Genomic DNA, 27,934 nt, shown 5'->3' with positions numbered 1-27,934 from the left:
CATGGTAGTGTAGTGGTTAGCACAATGCTCTACCTTTTAGGCGACATGGGTTTAATTCCCGCCGCTGCCTGTAAGGAGTTTGCATGTTTGCCGTGTGACTGTGTGGGTTTCCTCTGGGTGCTTCTACAGTCCAGAGATCTGTTAGTTGGTCATTGTAAATTGTCTCGTGATTAGGTGGGGGTTAAATCAGGGACTGCTGGGCAACATGGCTCATGCTGCATCTCAATAAAATAAATAAATGAATCATCAAGTATAAATTCAGTCATTTGAAAGATTTTATATATTGTGTGCATTTTCAATAACTGCTGTAACATTTACCTGTGTTATTAAAACACATGACTTGTACTGTATTTTGTAAGAATAAAAGTGCTCCAATTATTAGAAAAATTGAAACAAAATTTATGGATAGGTTGGGTATCTATGCAAAGATAATACTTAAAATATCTAACATGCACAAACTTTAACATTCTGATTAATTTGCTTAGGGACAAAACTACATGTTGATATACTGAAACTTTTGATAAAGTGCCATACCACTTAATAAAATAATTGAGAAATTGTAAATTATTGCATTAACAACTATCATTCCAGAATAGCACAAATCATTAGGTTTAATTTTAGAATTGCTTATTATCAGCAGATTGCGACAGCACTGTTTATAATTCTGAAGGGAAAGATACAATAAATCACTTTTCTTTGTAAATATACAACCATACTTGCATTCCAATTATGATTTAGCTGATGCCAAGTACAATAAAAATTCTCATAAAGGACGAGCTTCAGTATAATCTGTATTTGTACTGTCATGACATGCCTTGAATAGAAATATTTTTTAGCTTTTATAAGGCAAAAAAACTACACACACACACAGAACAATTACAGTATCAGAGTTATGGTCAAATGCAAACAAGCATTTTCAGATGAGTAATGGAAGTTTAAATGCATTGTATCAGTTTTAGTAACACCCTTGGCAAGAGGTTAGTGCTTGAAACACCATTCTTTTTTTTCAAAAACACAAATTCCCAAAAAAAAAAGCCATTGAATCAATACATTTAAACGGAATTTAACAAATTCATTGTAGTTGACAAATATTTGCATGTCAACAACAGATTACTCCACAGTTTACATAATTTAACCTGCTGTGATCATCTCTATCTTATAAAATCATGCTTTTGCCAACTTAGTACAATCGTTCATCACCATGACTTTGTGTGTGACCTAGCGTAGGCACCAAGCTGAGAGCTCCATCACAAAGATTATGTCAACCAGTCATATTCTCTGTAATCTAGGAAGGAAAAAAAAAGCCAAAATTGAGTACAGGTTCTCAAGTGCAGTACTTTGACATTGCTTCATAGCCTATGTATTTTTGAAAATTGCAATACTATGCCAAATCTGATAGAGCTTAAGTTGACTACAATTTTACAGTGCTTTTTAATCAAGACAGACCAGATTGGTCAGTGATTGTTGCTCGGCAAGACTAAAGGTAAAACTGGAAAAAATGTTAATTCGAACACTGATACAGGGTGAATTTTAGGATGGATACGAAGTTCCCTCAGGTTGTACATATGATTTATATTAGGCAATTCGCAGACCTCCTCCTCAAACGCCAGGCAAAACTTCACTCGCCCCATCATTCAAATGCTCCCACAACCCATGGACTGACTTTCAAGGACTCTTTATCTCATGTCTCAATATTTATTCCTTATTTATTATTAGTTCTCTCTTTATGTATTTGCACAGTTTGTCTTCTGCACTTTGGCTGAACACCCAGGTTGAGTGGTCTTTCATTCATTCTGTTATGGCCATTATTCTATGGATTTGCTGAGTAAAGAAATTTACTTTGAGTTTTATAAATAAATTTCCTAATTCAATTCACTACAAATGTTAAATGGCTCCTACAAACTTAAACAAAATCCTTTTTATTGAGGTTTTTTCTAAATAAAGAGACTAATTTTCCCTTTTACCAAATTTTTACTGTGTAAGGATTTTCATTGATTAAAAGGTCCTTTTATATCCTGTACTGGCAATTAACTGATGCTCAGTACTCTACAGTGCAAACAATAAAATCACTATCATTCAAATTATGTCTGTGTTAGAATAAGTTTGGGTTTGGACCCGCAGAATCCTCATACAGACTTCATGCATGCCAGGAAAGCATACCCACTTACACCAAAGCAGGACAGAATTAGGCAAAAGATCATTTATCCCAATGGGCATACCCTAATACCTATAGGCTATACAAATCTTCACTACTGGTATAACCTTCCTGTATTTCCACCACAAGTTTCTTGGTTTAGCAATCTTGAAAAAGCCAATTTGCTTCACTTCCTTGCTTCATTCTGTAATTATTGTACTGAAGTACTTTCCAATTTCTTTTTAAAAGTTATACTAAATTGCCTTCACCACACTCCATGCATTCCAGATATACACCATCATCTAAAAGTCTCAGTTCTCCTCTTCCTTTTCTGTTGAAAGAGTTTTCAGTTAGTTATTCTACTAAGCATCATCAGTTTTGAAGGCATCTATTGTATCTTCCAATCACAAACAAGAGAAAATCTGCAGATGCTGGAAGTCGAAGCAACACACACAAGATGCTTTGTTAGGACAGTGTGAAGACTATACTTTTCTCCACAGATGCTGCCTGGCCTGCTGAGTTCCTCCAGCATTTTGTGTGTGTTTATTGTATCTTCCATCAACTTCTGTTCCAACAACTTTTGCATATGCAGTGACTGATACAAGTTTGCTGATTGTATTTTCCTTTTGAAATCTGACTTCTTTATTCTTTACTTCAGGTTTCCAAGTTTAAGTATTTGTCAACTTCTGTTGCACAACATTCTTGCTGCAGTCAACCACTGTTCAACTGTGAGGATCAGCTAACCAGAAAATTAGTTTCAGTTGATTCCTACTAAACTGCCACCTTACAAGTACATATCTCCACGTTCTGCAATATTTCATTGCAAAGGTATATCCTACATATTTTCCTAATCCAATATCTCACCCTCTAAGCATAGGTTTCATTTTTAATCAAATCTATTTAATCTCTTCTTTGCACATAACAGCATCGCAGTAATTTTGCCCTCAGTCACTAAGACATTGTAATCCAAAGATATTATTTAACATGAAAAAGTCAGAATTTACACTTGTATAGAACACCACCTACATTTGTTAAAGTAGCCAATTCCTTTATTCATTAAACCAGTCACAGGATTTCTGCTGCTCCCCAGATTATTCCCTTTTATAGTATATTTGTGCAGATTCCATTGTGACAAACTGTAGGTTACTCTTGTGTAAAAGATTACTGAAGTTAATGGAATCCAACTTCAGGAGTGAAGCAGAATGCACAACACTGTCATATAGCTCTTTAGCGCTCTTAACTTTCTAAGCAATAGACCTGCACAAAGGATAAGGGTGCTCTAATAAGGTAGGAGAAATCCATCACAGGTATGTAGGCTCAAATAGCTTTCCCCTGCTATGAAATTCACCGTTTGTTTTATTTAACATAAATTTTGCTTACTTTAAGTGATTCAGTGGCCTTGCGCAGTTCCTTAATAACTGAGGCCAAGGCTTCAGGATTGATTCCCTGTTCACAAAGACGGACACAGATTGAGAGGGACTCCATGTCAAGACCAGTATTCAGCAATCTTGAAATTTCAAGGAGAACTGGAAGGAAAAAATAGTTAATTTTATTGCTGTGGGTAGAATTAAAAGACAATTGCTCAGGAGATCCAAAATGCATCATGTTATTATAATATGATATCAGTAACAACTTGCATATATAACATGGTCTCGTAATCATGCCATTACCTTTATGTTTTAGTGTCAGGACTCTAGGGACAACACAATCACTTTTAAAATCCATAGCAACATTAATTAGAATTCAACTAACAGAAATATTAAGTTTAATGTTTCATGTCTAAAGTTTTGCAGACCATAACTGCAAGTAAAGGTGGTATATACACTCAGCCGGTTTTAAATCAATGTGATGAAGTGACATGCCATGATTTTTGAAAGTTCCTAGAAAAAGAAGTTGAACTACTAATCTAAAATTGCTTGCACTTGCTCTTTAGAAAGTAATGCAAGACACAATTGATAGAAAAAAAAATTAATGTATAATTTCTTTAAATGTACAGTGCTGTGTGATTTCTCCCCCACAAAAATCCTCAAATGATTACACCACAAGTATATCTTCAATAAACAGATTAGTTATCTCTTCAGGTCCATATACCAATTTCCTGAAATTGTTAATGTATATTCTTTCAATCAGGAATATAAAATAGATATTTATTGATGCAGTTTAGAAACTGCAAGCATTTGAGTGAAAAGATCAAACACAGTTATCTCGCTTAACTGTAGAAAAGTTCATTTTTATCTCAGGAAATTGTAATTAAAATTGCACTTAATTTGTCATTTGACATCTTAAAGAGAAACATAACTATGGCACAATTAGGACAGTAATGCTAATATTTGAAGCACAAAGCATATTCTCCAATTCAGCAGTTAATGATCTGGAGTGTATATACACACACACAAATACATAATATATTTTGTTGCATTTTCAGTTTTAGCTTTAGAATTGTTTTAAAACTGAAATTAGAAGTGACATAATATATAATGTAAATTATAAGAATAAGACTTTATTTATCCCAGAGGAAATTATTGTTACAAGGTTTTTTAGTCCGAAGTATATACTTTAAAATACAAAATGTAATCATTGATGAGATACAAAACAATACAAAATACAGTATGCATTAAAAAGTAATATAGATGTGCAATGAAACCATATACTTAAGGAGGAGGAGTTGTAGTCATATAGCCGCAGGGAGAAAGGATTCCCTGTGGGGTGCAGTGGTGAACCTCAGTGGAATCAGTCTGTTACTAAAGGTGCTCCTCTGTTTGTCCACTACATCATAGAGGGGTTGTGAGGGATTGTCCATAATGCTCCATAACTTCTGTAGATGCAAGCACCAGGAAATCCAGTTCCACTCCCAGAACAGAAGCAGCCTTCTTGACGAGCTTATTGATTTTCTTGGCACCAACTGCTCTCACCGTGCTGGCACAGCAGACTACAGCATAGAATAGAATGCTGGCTACAACCCAAACGTAGAACATCTGCAGCATAGTACTACTCACGTTGACTGGAACCTCCTCGGGAAGTACAGTCGGCTCCATCCCTTCTTGTACAGAGCCCCTGTATTTTTAGTCCTGTCCAGGTGAGCTCCCAAATATTTGTAATCCTGGATATCTTCCACATCTGTTCCCTTGATGGAGATGGGGTTGCAGGGTGTTCTCACCTTCCTGAAGTCCACCACCTACTCCTTGGTCTTAGTGATGTTGAGCTGCAGGTGATTCAGCCCACACCACTCAACAAAGTTGTCCACCACTCTTCTGTACTCAGCCTCTTGATCTGGCTGATACAGCCCACAACTGCTGGATCGTCTGAAACCTTCTGCAGGTGGAGTATCTGGTGTCCGAGGTGTAGATGGTGAACAGGACAGCCCCCTGAGGTGTCCCTGTGCTGCTAACCACAGTACCTGATACACAGCTCTGCAATTTCACATACTGTGGCTGTCTGGACAGGTAGTCTGTAATCCAGAACACTAGTGGAGCATCTACCTGCATCTCCATGAGCTTACTCTCTAGTAAAACAGGTCATATGCTGTTAAAAGCACTGGAGAAATCAAAGAACATGATTCTCACAATGCTGCCAATCTCATCTAGATGGGTGTAAGCCCGTTGAAGCAGGAAGACAATGGCATCATTGATTCCAGTATGTGATTAGTAAACAAACTGCATGGGGTTCAGTGATGGATTTATGATGGTCTGGAGGTGTGTCAGGACCAGTCTTTCTAATGATTTCATAACATCAGAATTAGAAGCAGGCTTATTATCACCAGCAGGTGACGTGATATTGTTAACTTGGCAGCAGCAGTTCAATGCAATACATAATCTAGCAGAGAAAATAATAATAATAAATAAACAAGTAAATTATTAACATATATTGAATAGATTTAAAAAAAAACATGCAAAAATACAAACACTGTATATTTTTTAAAAAGTGAGGTAGTGTCCAAAGATTCACTGTCCATTTAGGAATCAGATGGCAGAGGGAAAAAACCTGTTCCTGGATCGCTGAGTGTGTGCCTTCAGGCTTCTGTACCTCTTCCCTGATGGTAACAGTGAGAAAAGGGCATGCCCCCCTGGGTACTGAAGGTCCTTAATAATAGACATTGCCTTTCTGAGACACTGCTCCCTGAAGATGTCCTGGGTACTTTGTAGGCTAGTACCCAAGATGGAGCTGACTAGATTTACAACCTTCTGCAGCTTCTTTCCATCCCTTGCAGCAGTCCCTCCATACCAGACAGTGAGTGATGCAGCCTGTCAGAATGCTCTCCACGGTACAACTATAGAAGTTTTTGAGTATATTTGCTGACATGCCAAATCTCGTCAAACTCCTAATAAAGTATAGCCATTGCCGTGCCTTCATTATAACTACATCGATAAGTTGGGACCAGGTTAGATCCTCAAAGATCTAGACACCTAGGGAATTGAAGTAGAGCAGTGGGCTAAGCACACACCCCTGAAGTGCGCCAGTGTTGATCATCAGCGAGGAAGAGATATTATCATCAATCTGCACAGATTGTGGTCTTCTGGTTAGGAAGTTGAGGATCCAATTGCAGAGGGAGGTACTGAGGCTCAGTTTCTGCAAGTTCTCAATCAGGATTGTGGGAACGATGGTATTAAATGCTGAGCTATAGTCGATGAACAGCATCCTGACGTAGGTGTTTGTGTTGTCCAGATGGTCTAAAGCCATGTGAAGAGCCATTGAGATTGCATCTGCTGTTGACCTATTGTGGCAATAGGCAAATTGCAATGGGTCCAGGTCCTTGCTGAGGCAGGAGTTCAGTCTAGTCACGACCAACCTCTCAAGCCATTTCATCACCGTCGATGTGAGTACTACTGGGGGATAGTCATTAAAGATTGATTTATACTTGTGCGTATGGGCTACGCCGTAGCCCTGATGTTCACTTCTGCATCACTCTACGCCATAGCGAGCATGCGCCAAAACGCTAGCTGGCGGTGGGGTTTCTATGCCACTGCGTTGAGTTTCTTCGTGAGAGACATGGACGATTTTCTCATGTCGGCAGGTAGATTTGACGATTTGATTCATCTATTTTGCATTGGTGTACAGACATGGCGGAGAAGAAGCAACCAGAAATGTGATGTTACCAAGCGGACCAATCACTGCTGTTGTGGTCTGCGTTGCCGCGACGCTTGAATTACTTTTTTGGGGAGATGCACATCACCCTACGGCGTAGGGTACGTGGTACCTACGGCATAGATGCGGCGCACAAGTATAAATCAGCCTTAAGGCAGCCCACATTATTCTTCATAGGCACCGGTATAATCGTTGACTTTTTGAAGTGGGAACTTCCACCCGCAGCAGTGAGAGGTTGAAAATGTCCTTCAATACTTCCGCTAGTTGGTTGGCACAGGTTTTCAGAGCCTTACCAGGTACTCCATCGAGACCTTCCACCTTGCGAGGGTTCACTCTCTTTAAAGACAGCCTAACATCCACCTCTGTGACAGAGATCACAGAGTCATCAGGTGCAGCAGGGATCTTCACAGCTGTCGTTGTATTCTCCCTTTCAAAGCAGGCATAGAAAACATTGAATTCATCTGGTTAATGAAGCATCGCTGCCATTCATGCTATTGGGTTTCGCTTTTTAGGAAGTAATGTCTTGCAGACCCTTCCAGAGTTGCCGTGCATCTGATATTGCCTCTAACCTTGTTTGAAATTGTCTCTTCACCCTTGAAATAGCCCTCCGCAAATCATACCTGGTTTTCTGGTACAGGCCTGGGTTGCCAGACTTGAAGGCCACAGATCTAGCCTTCAGCAGACAACGTACCTTCTGGGTCATCCACGGCTTTTGGTTTGGAAATGTATGGCAAGTCTACAGGTGAGGTCAGTGTCACTGGGTGTGGTGGGACATGAGTTCCTGGGTACTGGAACTAGGCAGGATGTTTTCCACAGCACAGGTACCCTCTCCAGGCTCAGGCTCAGATTAAGGAGGTAGCACACACCTGGAGTACCCTTGGGCTGATGCTGCCCGGGCCCACAGCCTTGCCTGGGTGAAGTCTGCTGAGTTTCCTCCTTACCTGCTCAGCAGTGACAGTCCATGTGTCTTGGGCCACTGGCTCTCCAGTGTCCTCCTATCTCCATTTCTGAATGCCCTCTTCTTCCTGTACAGTATGGCTTTGATGTCCAAAGGTTTATTGTTTGGGAAACAGCATACAGTCCTAGTTGGAACAGTATTATCCTCAAAGAAGTTGATGTACACTGTAATGCAATTCATCAGTCCTTCAATGTCCTCTCCATATGTACTACAGAGCACATCCCAGTCAGTCTCTTCAAAGCAGCTTTACAGGGCCTCATTGGCCTCCTGTGACCATTTCCTAACAGACGTTGATCACAGGTTGCCACTGACCCAGAAGCTTATACAAGGACTGAAGGAACACCAGGTTATGATCTGATCTGATCTGCCAAGTTACACACACACACACACACACACACACACACACACACACACACACACACACACACACACACACACACACACACACACACACACACACACACACACACACACACACACACACACACACACACACACACACACACACACATACATAAATGTCAGATCTCAATCATATTCGATCCCCAGGTTCTTTTAGGAGTTCCAAGAATAAGTGAAGAACTTTGATTTCACGATCATTTATTTTAAAGTTTAAATGAAGATAGGGTAACATGATGAGTGATGAGAAATTAAAAGATTCAATATAAAAAGATACTGGAAAAGTATTTTTCACTGTTTCTCTGTGGCTTTTGGGAAGCAGTGGGAACCAGACCCGCTCATAGCCATCCTTGGAGCAACAAGCTCCCTATCTTCAGCCAGTAAGTATGAAAAAGTGGCTGTATTGTTTGGAATGGTGAATGCTAAGAAGTTAATCCTGCAAACGTGGAAAATGGGCAATGTGCCTACGTATGATCTGTGGCTGAGAAAACTGGCAAACACTTTACATTTGGAGAGACTGAGACTATGTAATGAGGACAGAGGGGACATCTTTGAAAGGATATGGAGCCCTGTATTGGGCTTTCTTACGGGGTGAGGTGAGGTCTGAGGTTTTTTGGTGTGGTGCACCTCTGCTGTGTATGTTTATTTTTTGTTTTTATATTTTTTTCTCTTTTGCTGCTCAATATTTAATTTGATTTTGCTACGGTTGTGGTTTTTGTGGATGTGCTGTATTTTTTTTCCCGTTAGTTTTTTCCAAGTCTGTTCACATAAAACAATAAAATATTATTTTTTTTTAAAAATAGCACTTTTGAAAAATCTATTACCTTTATACTCAAGATAACAGCAATTCTTTAGAGATAAACCAAGTAATAGGCTATACAATTAAAAAAAATTATAAAATATGTATAATGTGCTAATAATTAGCCAATTAAAAAAATGAAAATATGTAAACAAGAGAAATTCTGCAGATGCAGGAAATCCATGCATTGGCATTGGAGCTGTGCTTAGCTACACAGTCATAAGTGTAAAGAGAGTAGAGCAGGGGGGAATAAACATACAGCCTTGTAGTGCACCTGTGCTGATGGAGATTGTGGAGATGTTTTTGCTAATCCAAACTAATGGGGGTCTTCAAGGAAGGAAATCGAGGCTCCAATTGCACAAGGAGGTATTAAGAACAAGGTCTAGAATCTTACCGATTAGTTTTGAGGGGGTGATAGTATTGAATGCTGTGAGGTAGTCAACAAAGGGAATGCTGATGTATGTATCTTCGCTGCCCAGATGTTCCAGGGTTGAGCGAAGAGCCAATGAGATGGCATCTGCTGTGGACCCGTTGCTTCTCAGGCTACATCCACACTATACCGGTTGATTTTGCAAACGCCGGTTATGCGTTTTTATAAGTATCTCGGTCTACACTGAAACGGAGATTTCACGAATCTCCCCCTACTGCGCATGCGCAGGACACATCTACTGAAAACAAGCGACATGTTTGGTGTCGAATCTCACCATGAAAGTGCGCGTTTGTTCAGTTACAGACTAGAAAAACTTAAAACGACGGACAGCTGTTGGCTCTCGCGCAGGAGAACTTAAAAGTAAAAAGAAAACAAATACTGGAGCGTATGGAGGCAACCGACAGGGAGTTCACGGGTTGTATGAACTGACTGATGACGAACATTGAAAAACTGACTAACTCTGTTGCATTAATAAAGCACCTTGTTAAATGTGTAAAACATGTCTGCATCAGCGTTATCTTGTATTTCCATACAATGTTACATTAGGCTGCTACACATTTATTGTCAGAGAAGTACTTACATAAATAGGTAAACCACCTTCATACGAGGAAGGACAGAAAACAGGGCAAAGTGAGTATACTTACTTATTCAGTAAGCTATGGGTCAAAGTATTTGGTAAGTAAATTTCTAACTCTTCTGGCGTCAGTTTCGTTGCTGTCTGTTCCAAAATTGTTAGGTAGCTTTCAAGAAAACAATGAAATAGCACGCTACCGTCTGACAGCGTTTTCAGAAGTCCACACTGATCTGCCCAAGCAGCATTTTAAAAAATACCCACCCTGGAAAGCGTTTCTGAAAAGCTCCGGTTTCGGGGGACGAAAACGCTGTTTTAGTGTGGACAAAGGGTAAAAATAAAGAGGAAAAGCTTCGGTTATGGATTTATCCAGCGTAGTGTGGACATAGCCTCAGGCAGGAGTTGATGTCAGCATCTCAAAACACTTTCATCACTGTGGATGTGTATGCATTTCATCATTGGGGCAGGTTACCCCATTCCCCTTTGGCACTGGTATAATTGAATCCTGCTTGAAGCAGGTGTGACCTCAGACTGCTAAAGCAACAAGTTAATTGTCTCAGTGAACGCTCCAGCCAGTTGAACAGCACAGGTCTTTAGAACCAGATAGCCAGGCACCCTCTCTGGGCTGGATGCTTTTCATGGGCTCACTCGCATGTCAGCCTCAGAGACTGAATACACAGGATCATCAGGGGCCCTGGGAGTTTGTGATGGTTCTTCCATGTTTTAACAGTCAAAGCAAGCATAGAAAGCAGTCAGCTCATCTGGAAGCAAAGCTCTGTTGTTACCAATGCTGCTTGATTTTACTTTATAAGTGAAAATGTTCAAGCCTTGCCACATCTCATTAAGTCAAGTTCAGTCCAAAATTGCCACTTCACCCATGAGATGGCTTTCCAGAGAATGTACCTGGACCTCCTGTAACTTTTTTTGCTCCTCAGACCTGAATGCCTCTGCTCTGGCCCTCAGCACATTGAGGACCTCACAGTTCAGGGCTTTAGGTTGGGAAGATTCTGAATGATGTTGTGAAGACACAATCGTCTACAATTGTTTTAATAGTCTGTGACAACCATGGTGTATTCATCCCATTGCCTCTCCCCTGCCTCTGGCGACCATCCCGTTGTTGTTTGAACCACCGTGACATTCTGTGGTCCACGTTCACATTGGCTATCTTTGAATTTTTATTACTCCTATAAAAGTAAATGTCCCAGTTGTAATCAAGGACATTCATCTTTTCTTTACAGTAATGGATGAACTTACTAATGCATTAATGAATTTCATTTGTTGCATTTTCACAAAAGGAGCAACCACTTTAATTAACAATGCATATATTAGCATATTTCTTCAATTTTGTTCTTCAGAAACAGTAAGTACAACAGCTTCAGCAAAACATAACCCATCCGAAGCTTTGAAATTAGAGTCAGAGACCAAGCACTACAGCACAGAAACAGTCTTTCACCCCATCTCCAACCACCGGGCCGCAAAGCATGTGCTACCAGGCCATGAGGAAACAATATGATTTGGCGATATGAAATGATATGAGTCAGCTGCACCTTTTCTCATTCCCTGCCACGCCCACTGTTGAACTTGAACCCATGCGAGGTCATCAGTTGCCTAAATGCAGTGATACCCTAGTGCCAGGGATCACTGGTTGACCTCGGGTAACCGGCTGTCTCATGCGGCCGGCAAGAAGTGCCATTGATACCGACTTGGAGCGCGGACATATGGGCGCCGTCTCTAAACCTGTTTAGCACACTGAGTGTTCATGGGGAACCCGGTGCTAAAATACTTGCAGTCGACCTAATTCGGGCTCAGGGTTTCGTAAGTAGCAGAGCAGCTACCTCGCTGCAATCTACTGAAAGTCATCCCTCGAGCCAAACTTTTGTCGGCTGCTCTCTCTGGACTATGACCACCGCGGCCCCGGTACGGGGACCTCTGGCCCTTACCTTGTCCTCTCACTGGTGCAATGATTTTATATGTTCATTCAAGGAAAAAATGCGCTGTGTGTTTAATATCCAAACATTACCTAAAATGTTATGATGCTATTGACTTATAAGTGAGTTATAATTGACTTATCATTATATTCATGCAAGGAAAATATGCGCTGTGTGTTTAATATTAAATTCGTTAGATAAATCCTTTAAGAAATGAAATTGAGTGTATTAGCCACGTATAAGTGACTTATAGTTGACTTATCATGTATATTGCGTGATTAACACCCCCACCCCCTCCGTCGGCCGGTGCGCAAGAATATTGTCAATATTAAACCAGTCCGCCATGCAAAAAGGATTGGTGACCCCTGATCTAGTTCATGCCAGCCTGGCCTCCTGCCCAGTCCCAGCTACCTGCACACTAATTCTTTTAGCTTGGTTCTTCAATTGACGGTTCTGAACTAAATGAATAGCTAACAAAATTAAGGAAGTTATGCACGTGCATTGTAGAATGGAATCCTCTTAAAGCCGGGCATCAAAACATTTGATCTCTCTCTGCTACTGGAGGGAGGTGGGGCAGAATGAACAGAATACAACTTGTATCAGATCCCTCCATTAAATATGTTATGATTTGTAACACAAGAATCAAGATTCCAGCAGCTGCAGTCTCTCATTCCTCCATGATTTGTAACATGACTTCCTTTCACCTATATGAGGTTACTAACCTGGAAGAAGAAGTGGAAGTAAGATTTTTTTAAAATTCGATTAATGTTTTTATTAGATGGTTGGTTAAAATGTACTAATATAATTTATTTCAACTGTGAAGAGACAACTCAGGCTGCCAAAAGACTAGGGCTTCTGGACCCATCAACCGAGTTATGAAGACAATCACGGATGCGAGGCTGACATATAACTGGGCCCACAGGGTTACAAGAGAGTAGTGCAACCACTAGATTCATGTGGAATGAGAGTTCAAGGGATGAGCATGACCCAAACCACTGACAGCTGACAGCATTGTCTGGTTTGGGTTATAGGTTAGAATAGAGAAAAGTTTAAGAAACTGAAAGTAACAAATTAGTCAGATACGAATATGTTCAACTTATAATATCTGGGTATACACAAGACATAACCAGCAGCATTTGTCAAATATGGTAGGCAATTTTAGATTAATTAATTTTGGTTTCTATACACAAATAATCTGCATTGACAGTTTTATAAAAACAGCTTGCAGCAAATTAGATTCTTGAGCTGCTATAGCTTGCTGAAAGCCACAGCAAATGCATTTTTTTTTTAAAAATTAAGCATTATTATCTGTGCAAATCAAATTTTGCCATCCTGAACAAATGTAATTTAAAGTTTGCAATGATTAGGCAGTGTTGTATGAAACCTGCAGTCATGACATTGTAGAGCTGGATCCACTTTTTTGGCAAGGTCATTCAATGCTTTATTCAAGATTGATCAAGAACAACTATAATAATTCCTGATTACAGATCTAATATCGATTAAAGACCAGTTCAACCCATCACTCAGTAAGTCAGCTTTCAAGATTGACAGTTCTGCTGCTAAATATGTAACAGAACCAAAGCTTTTAAAATTATGGTTATAAATCTGTTGGAATTTAAAGAAATAACAAGCCAGATAGATAAAGGAGAATCAGTGGAGGTTGTGTACTTGGATTTTCAAAAGGCCTTTGACAAGGTACCACACATGAGGCTGCTTAACAAGATAAGAGCACTTGATATTACAGAAAAGTTACTAGCGTGGACAGAGGATTGGTTGATTGGCAGAAAGCAAAGAGTGGGAATAAAGGGAGCCTTTTCTGGTTGGCTGTCGGTGACTAGCGGCGTTCCACAGGGGTCAGTGTTGGGACCAACTCTTTTTACATTATACTGTATATCAATGATTTGCTTGATGGAATTGATGCCTTTATGTCCAAGTTTGCAGACAATATGAAGATAGGTGGAGGGGCAGGTAGCATTGAGGAAGCAGGGAGGCTGCAGAAGGATTTAGACAGATTAGGACAATGGACAAAGAAGTGGCAGATGGAATAATGTCAGGAACGCATGGTCATGCACTTTGGTTGAAGTAGACTATTTTCTAAACAGGGAGAAAATTCGGAAATCTGAGGTGCAAAAAGGACCTGCGAGCCATTGTGCAGGATTCCCTAGAAGTTAATTTGCAGGTTGAGTCAGTGGTGAGGAAGGCAATGCAATGTTAGTATTCATTTCAAGAAGTCTAGAATATAAAAGTAAGGAACTGATGAGGCCTGATTTGAAGTACTGAGTGCAGTTTTGGGCCCCTCATCTAAGAAAGGATGCCCTGGCATTGGAGACGGTTCACGAGAGGTTCATGTGAATGATTCCAGGAATGAAAGGGTTATCACAAGAGGAGCATTAGATGGTTCTCCAGGAATTTAGAAGAATGACAGGGGGATCTCACTGAAACCTATCAAATGTTGAAAATCCTAGATAAAGTGGATGTGGAAAGGATGCTTCTTATAGTGGGGAGTACCGGACCGAAGAGCACAGCTTCAGAATAGAGAGACGCCCACATAGAATGGAAATGAAGAGGAATTTCTTTATCCAGAGGGCAGTGGATCTGTGGAATTCGTTGCCACATGTGGTTGTGGAGTGGGTGTATTTAAGGTGAAGGTTGATAAGTTCTAGATGTCAGGGCATGAAAGGTTACAAGGAGAAAGCAGGGGAATGGGATTGAGAGGGGAAAATGGATCAGCCATGATGAAATGGCAGAGCAGACTTGATGGGCTGGATTGCCTGATTCTGCTCCAATGACTTAAATGAATAAGACTATTTGAAAGCTAGAAGCAAATTATATGTACAGTGATAGTAATTTATTATCATTGCTGGAACCTGATCACACTGAAGCAAGTCTGCAGTAAAGGACTTTAGATCCTGTTTTGAGTCTGTATTTGCAATACTGACAGAAAAAACATTGCTTTTTTGATTACATATTTTAAACAGTAGTTTAGCCTGCAAGAAAGTTATACATCTTATCATTTATAAATTTGAATTCTAAAAATAAAGCTCATTTCCTATTCCTATAATAAATGATCAGGAGGTGGGGGTGAGATCAATTTGAAAATGAAAATTATCTTCAGGAGGCCAAGCAAGTATAGGGAAAATGCCACAGGACATAAGGGAAATTAAATCTGTTTATATTTGGGAACTATTCTATTCAAACTGAAAGAAATAGGGCAGTAATAAATAATCCAGTATTTATGAAGGTAAGAAACGGTTTCACGCATACTTCTCTTGGGAAGCGGTCACCAGCAACCAAATACTCACTGTTTGATTATAGTGAAGGATGCTGAAAATTACAGCACACAAAATAACCAAAGCAAGTGGGCAGAATGATGCCCTGTGACCCTGCTCACCCTGCATTTGCACTCACAAACTTTGGCCAGGCAAGGATGGATTTGGATCCTGCCCAATAGCAAATATGAATTCTTGATGAGGTGAAGTGGACCTCAAATAGACAAGAAAAAAAAATAGACAAGAAAAGTACTCAGACTGAAAAAGGCCAGTGGCCACCCATTTTAATTCCACTTCCCATTCCGATATGTCCATCCATGGCCTCCTCCACTGCTGTGATGAAGCCACACTCAGGTTGGAGGAACAACACCTTATTTTCCATATAGGCAACCTGTAAACTGATGGCATGAACTTCAATTTCTCGAACTTCCAGTAATGCCCCCCCCCTTCACCATTCCCCATCCCCTTTCCCCCCTCTCACTTATCTCCCTGCCTACACACCACCTCCCGCTGGTGCTCCTCCCCACTTTTCTTTCTTCCATGGGCTTCTGTCCTTTTATAGCAGACTCCCCCTTCTCCAGCCCTGTACCTCTTTCACCAATCAAGTTCCCAGCTCTTTACTTTATGCCACCCCCTTCAGGTTTTACCTGTCACCCTGTGTTTCTCCCTACACTCCCCCACCTTTTTTAAATCTATTCTTCAGCTTTTTTTGTCTCCAGTCCTGCCAAAGGGTCTCAGCCTGAAATGTCGAGTGTACTCTTTTCCACAGATGCTGCCAGGCTTGCTGAGTTCCTCCAGCATTTTGTGTGTGTTGCTTGGATTTCCAGCATCTGCAGGTTTTCTCTTGTTTGTGAAAAGATTGGGAAAAGCCGTTTCAGATTTTGCTAAAACAACCGAAGTCTAAATACATACGGCTAATGAGTCTGCATTCCCTGGAAAACCACAAAAAGATGTGGATTTGTGTATTGGGGTGGATTAGAAAATGATTGTTAGTTTACAACATGTATGCCAGTCTAACAGTCTCACCTCAATCAATAGGTCCAGGACACAGCATCTGGAGTACTAAATCCTCAGCTGCCATGCCCAGAGCAATAAGGAGTCCTACAATTGCAGGAAAACCTCTTGCCATTATTGGGTTGCCCTCTGTTCACTGATTGCTTGGGATGCACATGCTGCATATTTACCATCTTGCAAGGATGACTAACTTACATTTATGAGGTGCATTCAAAATTGTCAGACAGCCTCAAAGTGCTTTGCTCCCCAAAGATTTTCAGAAAAATGTAATAAGAAACACTTTGAAAAAACATTCAAATGGATGTCAAACACCAGGACATACCAGAAGTACCAAGGCATATTTAAAATAATCCTGGCAATCCTTCAAAATCTTTTCATCACCAACAAAATTACAGCAGTTTGACAACTACTGCTCCAATACCAAACAAGAAGCTCAGCATCTACTTACTCGACAGACATTGCTTCACCAACTTCAAGTTTAATTATCATTCAATCATACATGAATACAGCCAAATGAAACAGCGTTACTCCAGGACCAAGATGCAGAACACAGTACGAAGTCACACAGAGCACAAGGCACATACCAGTAAAACACACACAAATTTATACAGTCCAAGACGCAGTCCCATGAATGTTGCAGCAGTCTGCAGTAAAACACAATACTTGTCATCTGCTGAGTGAACACTGGGGGGCAGTACTGACTCCAGCTTGGATGCCACACCACAAAGCCTCTGGTGAGCACACTGACTCCAACACCTCTCTTAAATGTCTACTCCCTCATTACCTGTACAACATAGCTAAATCTATCTGACCTCCATAATGCTCTGCAACAATTCACCAAGCTTTCTGCAGAAGTACCAGAGAAACACTCAACTTGAAACTTACCATATGAAAGGTTAGGGAGGTTCACAAGTTGGATTCACCCATATTGGACACATGTTGCTATTCCTTCACCATTCTTTCCTGGCAAACTCTAACCCAACAATACGACAGGAGTAGCCTCAATGCAAGGAGTGCAATGGCTCATGATGACAACACCACTAACACTATCACGTTATCAAAAGTTAAAGTGAATATAGGAATGGGTGAAAGTGATTTAACCCATTTCTACTACCCAACTTAATAGTTGTGGCATTCTCCATAAATCTGTTACCACACTTGGTTAACTTCAAATTTTCATTTTAAGTTAACAACTGATGTGTTTTTGGAAATGAATTCAAAACTGCTAGCAACTTATGCCCGCAAGAAAATGAATTTCAAAGTTGCATACAGTGATGTATATGGACTTAGATAATAAATTTACCTCAAACTTTGTTCTTTGTGCTTTGATATAGGAGGAGGAACAGGTTCTCAAGCCCCCTCAGGACTACAATCATTCATTAGGTTCACAGCCATTTTAATTGCAGATCTCAACCCCACTTTCCACCTTATCTCTGTAAGGTTCACATGAAGTTTACACAATCTATTTCAACTTGAATATACTAAAAACATTCAGAATACTTAAGTCTCTTTGGGGTAGGAATTCAGGTGCACATCCCTCAAGGAGATTACTTATCTCAATTTTAAATCATGTCATTCCACCCTTCTCAGAAACTAAGAAGACAAGGAACATGTTCTCACAGTGAAAAAGGATCTAGTGCTTTCCTGGCATATATGACAAATAAATAGTGAATGAGGAGCAGCACATATTGGCCAGACGGGGCACACGGTGGAAACCCGCATCACAGACCACAAGAGGTGTATCTGTTTGGGTTACTCGAGAAATTGGTGGTAGCAGAACATTGCCTTTGCAATGGTCTTAGGATTGACTTTGACCGCACAGACCTATTGTGCTGCACCAATGGCTTTTGGGACCTCCTGGTAAAGGAAGCCATTAAAATAAAACTAGAGAAAAAGAATTTTAACAAAAACAAATATCTCACTCTAAGTAAGAACTGGAATTCAATGGTAAACAAGGTGGATCAGCGGAAAACTGATTGGATGAGGACTAACCAATCAGGAGAGACGTGACAGGATTATAAATACCACCAGACTAGTCACGCCTAGGCATCATCCCTGATGAAGATGGCAGTTTGTTATCAAACCGTCAGTTAAAATCAATATCTGTACCTGACTGGAACCCGAGACGAGTTCGTTCTCACAGCATCTACTTATCAAGACACCTATCAAGATAATGCAGAATCTTGCATATTCTAGATTCTTCCTATCCGTGACAAGGTTTCTGAACAGTTCATGAACACTACTTCATTATTTTTTACCTTTGTGCTATTTTATATTTGTAGCAACTTTACTTTTTTGCACTAAGTTGCTGTGACAAAACAAAGGAGTTTGCATCACATAAGCTGGCGATAACAAATCTGATCCACCTCTCATTCTTCTAAACTTTAGAGCACAATCACCTCAACCTAGAAATCAATCAAGTAATTTTACTGATCATACAAAGTAGCAAACTGCACTCATCATGTCCAGAATGGCACCAGAGGAGCAATTCCATTAGTCCCAGCCCCCTGTCATTTCTCCGTAACTTATACTCCCTCTGTGACAGAGAGCTCTCAGTAAATGCACTCCTTACACATGCACACAAACGTTGCCTTGTGATTCGCTGTCGTTGCACTGAGTGCATGCACTTGAGTGACTTCCCCCGGTATATTCTCATAATGGGTTTTAAATCAAGCTGATGCCCTCAGGGTGGCTTTGTGGCGCCTTTCCCGCCATACACGGGGGAATACAGTAGGCCCTCCTTATCCGCAAGGGATTGGTTCCGGGACCTCTCACGGATACCAAAAACGCAGATGCTCAAGTCCATTATTCAACCTGTCTCAATGCGGTGAACCTTAGGACCCAGCGGAACCCCAGACCTTATTTAACCTGTCTCAGTGTGGTGGACATTAGGACCCCGGCGGTCAGGCTCTGAATCCGCAGTGTTTCTGTTCACAAAAATAATCACAATCACGACTGAAAATAATAAAGCAATCGGAAAGAGGTGAAACGCCATTGGTCATTGTAAAAGCGTTAGGCTTTGTTGGTCAACGATCGGAACAATTTTAAAGGATAAAGTCAGAAAGGCCCTGCCCCGATGAAAGCTACAACTATTACTAAGCAACACAGTGGTTTAATTATTGGGTTTTGAGTTTTCTGATCCTCCACATCAACCTGGCACGGATGGAGAGCGCACTCGATAGCAGTCTGTCACTGGATCGGCCTGGCGCTGAAACATACGTTCTTTCCCCATGGGGATGAATAAAGTATCTATCTATCTATCTATCTTAAGTGTTTGATATGCATAGAAAGGTAAAATATACACTAAATACTAAGACAAATGTTTGACTAACTGACGCTAAATAATACTGGATGCACCTGTTCCAACTTACTTAGTAAAAGAACTTCCGATTTTTTTCGATCCTGATCCATGATAACCCACGCACATAGACAATAGACAGTAGGTGCAGGAGTAGGCCATTCGGCCCTTCTAGCCAGCACTGCCATTCACAGTGATTATGGCTGATCATACACAATCAGTACCCCGTTCCTGCCCTCTCCCCATATCCCCTGACCCCTTTATCTATAAGAGCTCTATCTAACTCTCTCTTGAATGCATTCAGAGACTTGGCCTCCACTGCCTTCTGGGGCAGAGCATTCCACATATCCACCACTCTCTGGGTGAAAAAGTTTTTCCGCATCTCTGTTCTAAACGGCCTACCCCTTATTCTTAAACTGTGGCCTCTAGTTTTGGACTCACCCATCAGCGGGAACATGCTTCCTGCCTCCAGTGTGTCCAATCCCTTAATAATCTTACATGTTTCAATCAGATCCCCTCTCATCCTTCTAAATTCCAGTGTATACAAGCCCAGTCGCTCCAATCTTTCAACATATGACAGACCCGCCATTCCGGGAACTAACCTTGTGAACCTACGCTGCACTCCCTCAATAGCAAGAATGTCCTTCCTCAAATTTGGAGACTAAAACTGCACACAATACTCCAGGTGTGGTCTCACTAGGGCCCTGTACAGCTGCAGAAGGACCCCTTTACTCCTATACTCAATTCCTCTTGTTATAAAAGCCAGCATGCCATTAGCTTTCTTCACTGCCTGCTGTACCTGCATACTTGCTTTCATTGACTGATGTACAAGAACACCTAGATCTCGTTGTACTTCTCCTTTTCCTAACTTGACTCCATTTAGATAGTAATCTGCCTTCCTGTTCTTGCCACCAAAGTGGATAACCTCACATTTATCCACATTAAACTGCATCTGCCATACATTTGCCCACTCACCCAACCTGTCCAAGTCACCCTGCATTCTCATAACATCCTCCTGACATTTCACACTGTCACCCAGCCTTGTGTCATCAGCAAATTTGCTAATGTTACTTTTAATCCCTTCATCTAAATCATTAATGTATATTGTAAACAGCTGCGGTCCCAGCACCGAACCTTGCGGTACCCCACTGGTCACAGCCTGCCATTCCGAAAGAGACCCGTTAATCACTACTCTTTGTTTCCTGTCAGCCAGCCAATTTTCAATCCATGTCAGTACTCTGCCCCCAATACCATGTGCCCTAATTTTGCCCACTAATCTCCTATGTGGGACTTTATCAAAAGCTTTCTGGAAGTCCAGGTACACTACATCCACTGGCTCTCCCTTGTCCATTTTCATAGTTACATCCTCAAAAAACTCCAGAAGATTAGTCAAGCATGATTTTCCCTTCATAAATCCATGCTGACTCGGACTGATCCTTCTACTGCTATCCAAATGTGTCATAATTTCCTCTTTTATTCTCCAGCATCTTTTCCACCACTGACGTCAGACTAACCGGTCTATAATTCCCTGTTTTCTCTCTCCCTCCTTTCTTGAAAAGTGGGACAACATTAGCCACCCTCCAATCAGCAGGAACTGTTCCTGAATCTATAGAACATTGGAAAATGATTACCAATGCGTCCACGATTTCTAGAGCTACCTCTTTAAGTACCCTGGGATGCAGACCATCAGGTCCCGGGGACTTATCAGCCTTCGGACTCAACAGTCTACCCAACACCGTTTCTTGCCTAATATAAATTTCCTTCAGCTCATCCTTTACCCTAGTTCCTTTGGCCACTATTACATCTGGGAGATTGTTTGTGTCTTCCCTAGTGAAGACAGATCCAAAGTACCTGTTCAACTCATCTGCCATTTGCTTGATCCCCATGATAAATTCACCCGTTTCTGTCTTCAATGGCCCAATTTTGGTATTAACTATTTTTTTGCTATTCACATACCTAAAGAAGCTTTTACTATCCTCCTTTATATTCTTGGCTAGTTTACCTTCGTACCTCATTTTTTCTTGGCGTATTGCCTTTTTTGTTATCTTCTGTTGCTCTTTAAAAGCTTCCCAGTCCTCCAGTTTCCCGCTCATCTTTGCTATGTTATACTTCTTCTCTTTTATTTTTATACTGCCCTTTACTTCCCTCGTCAGCCACGGCCGCCCCTTACTCCCCTTAGGATCTTTCTTCCTCTTTGGAATGAACCGATCCTGCACCTTCTGCATTATTCCCAGAAATACCTGCCATTGTTGTTCCACTGTCTTCCCTGCTAGGGTATTGTTCCATTGAACTTTGGCCAGCTCCTCCCTCATAGCTCCATAGTTCCCTTTGTTCAACTGTAATACTGACACATCCAATTTTCCCTTCTCCTTCTCAAATTGTAGGTTAAAACATATCATATTATGGTCACTACCTCCTAATGGTTCCTTTACTTCGAGGTCCCTGATCAAATCCGGTTCATTGCACAACACTAAATCTAGAATTGCCTTCTCCCTGGTCGGCTCCAGTACAAGCTGTTCTAAGAATCCATCTCGGAGGCACTCCACAAACTCCCTTCCTTGGGGTCCAGTACCATTCTGATTCTCCCAGTCTACCTGCATGTTGAAATCCCCCATGACAACTGCATCATTACCTTTGCGACATGCCAATTTTAATTCTTCATTCAACTTACACCCTACATCCAGACTGCTGTTTGAGGGCCTGTAGATAACTTCCATTAGGGTCTTTCTACCCTTAGAATTTCTCAGTTCTATCCATACTGACTCTACATGCCCAGATTCTATGTCCCCCCCTCGCAAGGGACTGAATATCATTCCTCACCAACAGAGCCACCCCACCCCCTCTGCCAGTCAGTCTGTCCCTTCGATAAGATGTGTATCCTTGAATATTCATTTCCCAGGCCCTGTCCACTTGAAGCCATGTCTCTGTTATTCCCACAACATCGTACCTGCCAATTTCCAACTGGGCCTCAAGCTCATCTACATCCTCCCGTATACTTTAAATCATCTCTAGATTACTTATAATACCTAATACAATATAAATGCTATGTAAAATAGTTGTTATACTGCATTGTTTAGGGAATAATGACAAGAATAAAGGTCTGTACTTGCTCAAACAACAAGTGCTGGAAGAGCACTTCCGAGTTTTCTCGATTCGCGGATGCGGAACTCGCGGATAAGGAGGGCCGACTGGATTCCATTTCTTTAGTAATGGGGATGTGTAAATGTGTAGATGTTGATTGTATACTGTATTTAAGGTAGATACTTCTGTTTATTTTGTGATAGGATTGTAGCTACATTGTGGGGTTCATCATATTCTAATCCATGTGCAGTCTTAAGTTAACTTTGTGGGTAATTAAAGATGGTGTGTCCTAGTGCCTGTAAAATGGAGCTCATCACTCTCAGAGGGAGAGTGGGAGATCGAACCGCCAGGAGTTCACTAAACAAAAATAGTATGGCGCCGTTATTATGTTTTCTGGTAGATATCTTTTTGTAAATATTGGCAGTTTTCTTTTCACTATTTTTGCTAACTTTTGTAAGTTTGATTTTTGACACACCTAATAAACTCTTGCACTAAAGTGCTAAGCAACTCAAGCCATTTTTTCCGCTTTGGTCATAACCCACCTGTTTCATCCCCTCACAAGCTCATTAACATAGATTTGATCTCTGTGACCAAGTAATCAACCAGAACAATATAGGCATGTGACATCATATCACTTATGAATTCACAACTGTGGCAGGTGTAACCATAGATCAACTGGTTTCCTTCCTTTACACACTGTGAATGAATCAGACACAGCCTATTCCAAGACCAAAATAATTGTCACAGTGTTGCTCATCAGTGGCAGCAGGTCCCAGGCTTTAGTGCAGCTCCACCTGACTGTGTCAAACTACTTTGGGACATGGTGGCATTAATCAAGTTTCATTTCTTGCATCCCTATAGCAGTCTGTCCAGACATCGCATTCCTCAAGCTGAGCCTCTGGCAATCCACCAATGGTAGGAATTGTCAGCAGTAGGAACCTCCCTGCACGATTTCAAGGGCTTTAGCCTGCTTCCAGGGCCCACAGAAATGGTCGATGTCTTCCCCAGTCAGAGGAGAATCAAGAGAATGCTGGAGGAAGTGTTGTGGAGTCTGAACAGCATCTGTGGGCAGAGAAATTCTCTATGCTTTGAGCCAAAATTCTGCCTCAGGACAAAGAGCAGTGACAGTCATTACAAGGAGGTGATGGGGAGTGGTACATTAGTGACAGTAGGTTATGAACAGAGAAGCAATGAAGGATGACAGTAAATTTCAGCCAGGAGAGTCAGAAGGAGGAGATGGAGTTTGAGAGACACAAGGGAATGATTGATGGAGACAGATAAATACAGGAGAAGCACATGTAACCAAGTGACGAAGAGTGATAAGCGGGGATACACAAAGACCACCGGTACTGGAATCTGGTAAGGATCGCGACAATGGAAAACAAACAAGCAAGAGTCGAAAGGCAAACAGGGGAAAATCTGCAGATGCTGGAAATACAAGCAACATACATAAAATGCTGGCGGAATTCAGGCGGCCAGGCAGCATTTAAGGAAAAAGTAAAGGGTCGACATTTCGGGCCGAGACCCAAAGCAGATGGCACTAGAGCTAGATGGGGGAGGGCTGAAATATCTGGGTAGTAAGAGGATGGAATGGAGAGGGGAATAAAACAAATAAATAATAGTGGTATGCGAAACAGGATGCCCAAGAAGATCGGGAGGAAATAGGAACATAGGAAGAGCGACCTCAATATACATGCAGTCCGGTTGTGAAGGGTGGTATGTGAGAAGCTGTTCCTCCATTTTGAGTTTAGTCTTATCTGGGCAGTGGGGATAGGCAGGTTGGTGTGTGATGGCATGGGGAATTGAAACAAGTATTCTTGTGCGACCGCTGTGTATCAAGCTCCCATTGCTCTGCCGGTCCCACCAGTGCGGCCGACACGCAGAGAAGCAACCCGGGGAAGGAGCAACCAGAGCAAGCTTCAAAGGCAGTCAACAGCCGAACTTGACTGAGCAATGAGACGAAACATCGGCAACTGCAAGAGCCACACTCACCGTCCATCGTCTCCCGCACCGCGTTCAGATTCGCTGCACCCGCCATTGCTTCACCTTTCACCCGGAAGCGCACCTAACAGGACACTCAATAACATTTAAAAATTCACTCTAGCCACTTTGATAGAACACCCTCCGCCGACAATTTCAGGGGAAGGTGAGAAAGATGATTTCTTTTGCTTTTTGTTCTAACAAAGTCGAGATTATTTACCGGTTTACTTTCAATAAAGTTTGTTGTGAAACCGGCGGTTTGGGATCGCGGCGGCAGTTTGAATTTGATTGGCTGAGCGGAGGGAGCATGCTGATTGGCTGACGGCTGGTGAAGAGATTTCAGGGCAACGAACTCAGAGTGAAGGTGAGGTAAAGGATGGTGAGGGAAAGGGGCTGAAAGAGGGAGCATTGGTGAGGGAAGGAGGGAGGGGTGATGAAAGGGGAAAAGGAAGGATGTAGGAATGGTGAGAGAACGGAGTAATGAAACGAGGAATAGTGAGAGTTATAAGGAGGGATGATGACAAGGTAAATGGAAAGTTAGTGAGAGGTGAGGGATAGCGAGCTAGAGAGGTGAATTGGGGAGGAATGGCGAGGGTGAGAGGCGAAGTAGGGCGGAGGAGACGGGTGAAGTAGGGAGGTAGTGCGGAGGAGACGGGTGAAAGAGGCAAGGAACGGAGAAGAGGGGAGAAATAGGGAGGGAGAGGGGTGGCCTAGGAAGGAATGGTGGGAAAGAGGGGTGAGGTAGGGAGGGATGGTAGGAGAGAGAGGCGAAGCAGGGAGAAGTAACATGTACAAACAAGCTGGAGGAACTCAGCAGGTCGGGCAGCATCCGTGGAAACGAGCAGTCAACGTTTCAGGCTGAGACCCTTCGTCAGGACTGAAGAGGGAGGGGGCAGGGACCCTATAAAGAAGGTGGGGGAAGGGTGGGAAGGAGAAGGCTGGCGGGTGTCAGGTTAAAAACCAGTAAGAGGAAAGATCAAGGGGTGGGGGAGGGGAAGGGGTAGGCAGGAAAGGTAAAGAAGGAATGTAAGGTGAAAGCACTGTGTAGTAGAAGAAGGCAGAATCATGAGAGATGATAGGCAGCTGGAGGAGGGATGGCAGGAGAGAGGAGTGAAGTAGCGAGGGATGGTGGGAGGGGGCGGAGCAGTGAGGGATGGAAGGTAGAGGGGGCGGAGCAGTGAGGGATGGAAGGTAGAGGGGGCGAAGCAGGGAGAAATGGCGGGGAGGGGCAGGGAGGCATGGTGAGGGGGAGGGTTGGGGTGTGGAGAGAGGGCAGGGGAGGGATGGTGGGGAGAGGGGGAAGGGTGGGGTGTGGAGAGGGGGCAGGGAGGGATGGTGGGGGAGAGGGAGGAGCGAGGAGGGATGGCTAGGGGGAGGGGTGGCGAAGCAGCAAAGGACTAAAGGATGGAAGTGGTAGGGATGGCGAGACAGTGGTGAAGGGGGATGGAATGGTAAGTGAGTGGGTGAAGTGGGAGAGCAAGAGAAAGGGTTGAAGGAGGGAGGGATGTTGGGGGAGTGAAGGGAGAAAGAGAAGAGGGTTTGAGGACAGGAGGGGTAGAGGGGGAGTTGAAGGAGAGACGGATGAATGGGAACTAAGTGGGAAAGGGCTTCAGGATGAGGAACTGGTGAAGAGGTGGAGAATAGATCAGGAAGGGGGGTGCCAAGAGAGGCAAGAGTTTGTGGGGTCATAGAAGAGGGATAAAAATGTGAAGGCAGGGGAGATGGGGAAGGGCAGAAATGAGAGACCCCATTTTAAAGTATGTGAGAGAGGGAGAGCTGCAATACATATAATGAGGAAAGTATAGAGAAAAGAGGTAAAGGAAGGAGTGAGAGGGAATGTGAGGTTGAGAAAAGAAGGGTGGTGTAGGGAGAGAAGGGGGAGTTGGAAAGACAAAAGGTAAAGTTGGAGAGAGAGAAGGAGGTGAAATATGTGTGAGGAATAAGTGAATAAAAAAGGGAGCAACAGAATTGGAGAAGGATATAATGAATATTGAAAGAGTGCGAGACAGAAGTAGGGAGGAGTGAAAGAAAGCAAGCAAGTTTATTACTATAGCACTTTTCAAATAAGGCAGTTCAAAGTGCTTTATGTAGAAGAAAGTATAAGAATCAAACATCAAATTTCAGACAATATATAACAGTAAAATCACACAAATAGATATAAATAGAAGTTACAATGCAGGAGATTCTAATTAAATGCTACAGTGAAAAGAAAAGTTTTAAGTCTCAATTTAAAAGAGCTTAAAGCTGGGGCAGACTTCAGATCCTCTGAAAGGTCATATGAGGAGCATATTAACTAAAAACTGCTTCACCATGTTTATTTTTAACTCTGGGGACAGTGAGCCAACCCGACCCAGATGACCTGACAACAGCTAGAGATCAGAGGTGTATTTTGGCTCTAGACCATTCATTCATAAAACCATATTAATATTTTAAAGTCTATGCTCTAATGGACTGGAAGCCAGTGTAGTGATCTGAAGTGATGTGTTCTACTTTCTTGGTCTTAGTAAGCACTCTAGCAGCAGCGTTCTGAATGAACTGCAGCTGTCTGAGGGATTTTTTTTTTTACAGAGATCTATGAAAATACCATTGCTGTAGTCAAGCCTACAAAAAATAAATGCATGGACGAGTTTTCTAGATCTTGCTGAGCCATAAGCCCTTTAATTCTTGCTATATTTTTTAAGGTGGCAGTTAAATAAGTCATCCATCGTAACACCAAGGTTTCTGGCTAGGTCTGTAACGACAAGGATTCTAAGTGAGCACTGACTTTTAATCGTTCTTTTTTGGCACCAAAGACATTTTTTTCAGTTTTCTCTTTAACTGGAGGAAATTTTGGCTCATCCAATCAGGAATTTGTTCAATACAGTTTTTTTTGTGATTGTATGGGAGCATAGTCACTTGATGACACTTATATAAATCTGAGTGTCGTTTGCATAATTAAAGTAAGATATTTTGTTGCTTACCATGATTTGAGCCAGAGGGGCCATGTATATG

General features: G+C 41.9%; 2 protein-coding genes across 3 annotated transcripts in view; one reads left to right on the top strand and one right to left on the bottom strand.

The window, feature by feature from the left end:
* Positions 1-257: 257 nt before the first annotated feature.
* On the bottom strand, positions 258-25,087 carry mzt1 (mitotic spindle organizing protein 1). Its single transcript, XM_073028167.1, has 3 exons — positions 24,956-25,087; positions 3,515-3,660; positions 258-1,285 (listed from the first exon to the last, which is right to left on the bottom strand). Exons 1-3 carry the CDS (start codon positions 24,999-25,001, stop codon positions 1,262-1,264), a joined length of 216 nt encoding a protein of 71 aa, XP_072884268.1. The 5' UTR covers positions 25,002-25,087; the 3' UTR covers positions 258-1,261.
* Positions 25,088-25,238: 151 nt separating this feature from the next.
* The window catches only part of bora (bora aurora kinase A activator), a 31,203-nt gene continuing 28,507 nt past the window's right edge, over positions 25,239-27,934 (top strand). The window contains exon 1 of one of the 2 annotated variants that reach the window (XM_073028119.1): positions 25,239-25,307. The gene's annotated coding sequence lies outside the window, so the exon portion shown is untranslated. The remainder of the gene's footprint in view (positions 25,308-27,934) is intronic. The other variant, XM_073028112.1, reaches the window with a different exon arrangement.

The sequence above is a fragment of the Hemitrygon akajei genome, chromosome 2 (assembly GCF_048418815.1).
Source record: "Hemitrygon akajei chromosome 2, sHemAka1.3, whole genome shotgun sequence".
NCBI lineage: Eukaryota > Metazoa > Chordata > Chondrichthyes > Myliobatiformes > Dasyatidae > Hemitrygon > Hemitrygon akajei.
The sequence above is the reverse complement of the archived record's forward strand: the minus strand, read 5'-3'. Positions and strand labels throughout refer to the sequence as shown.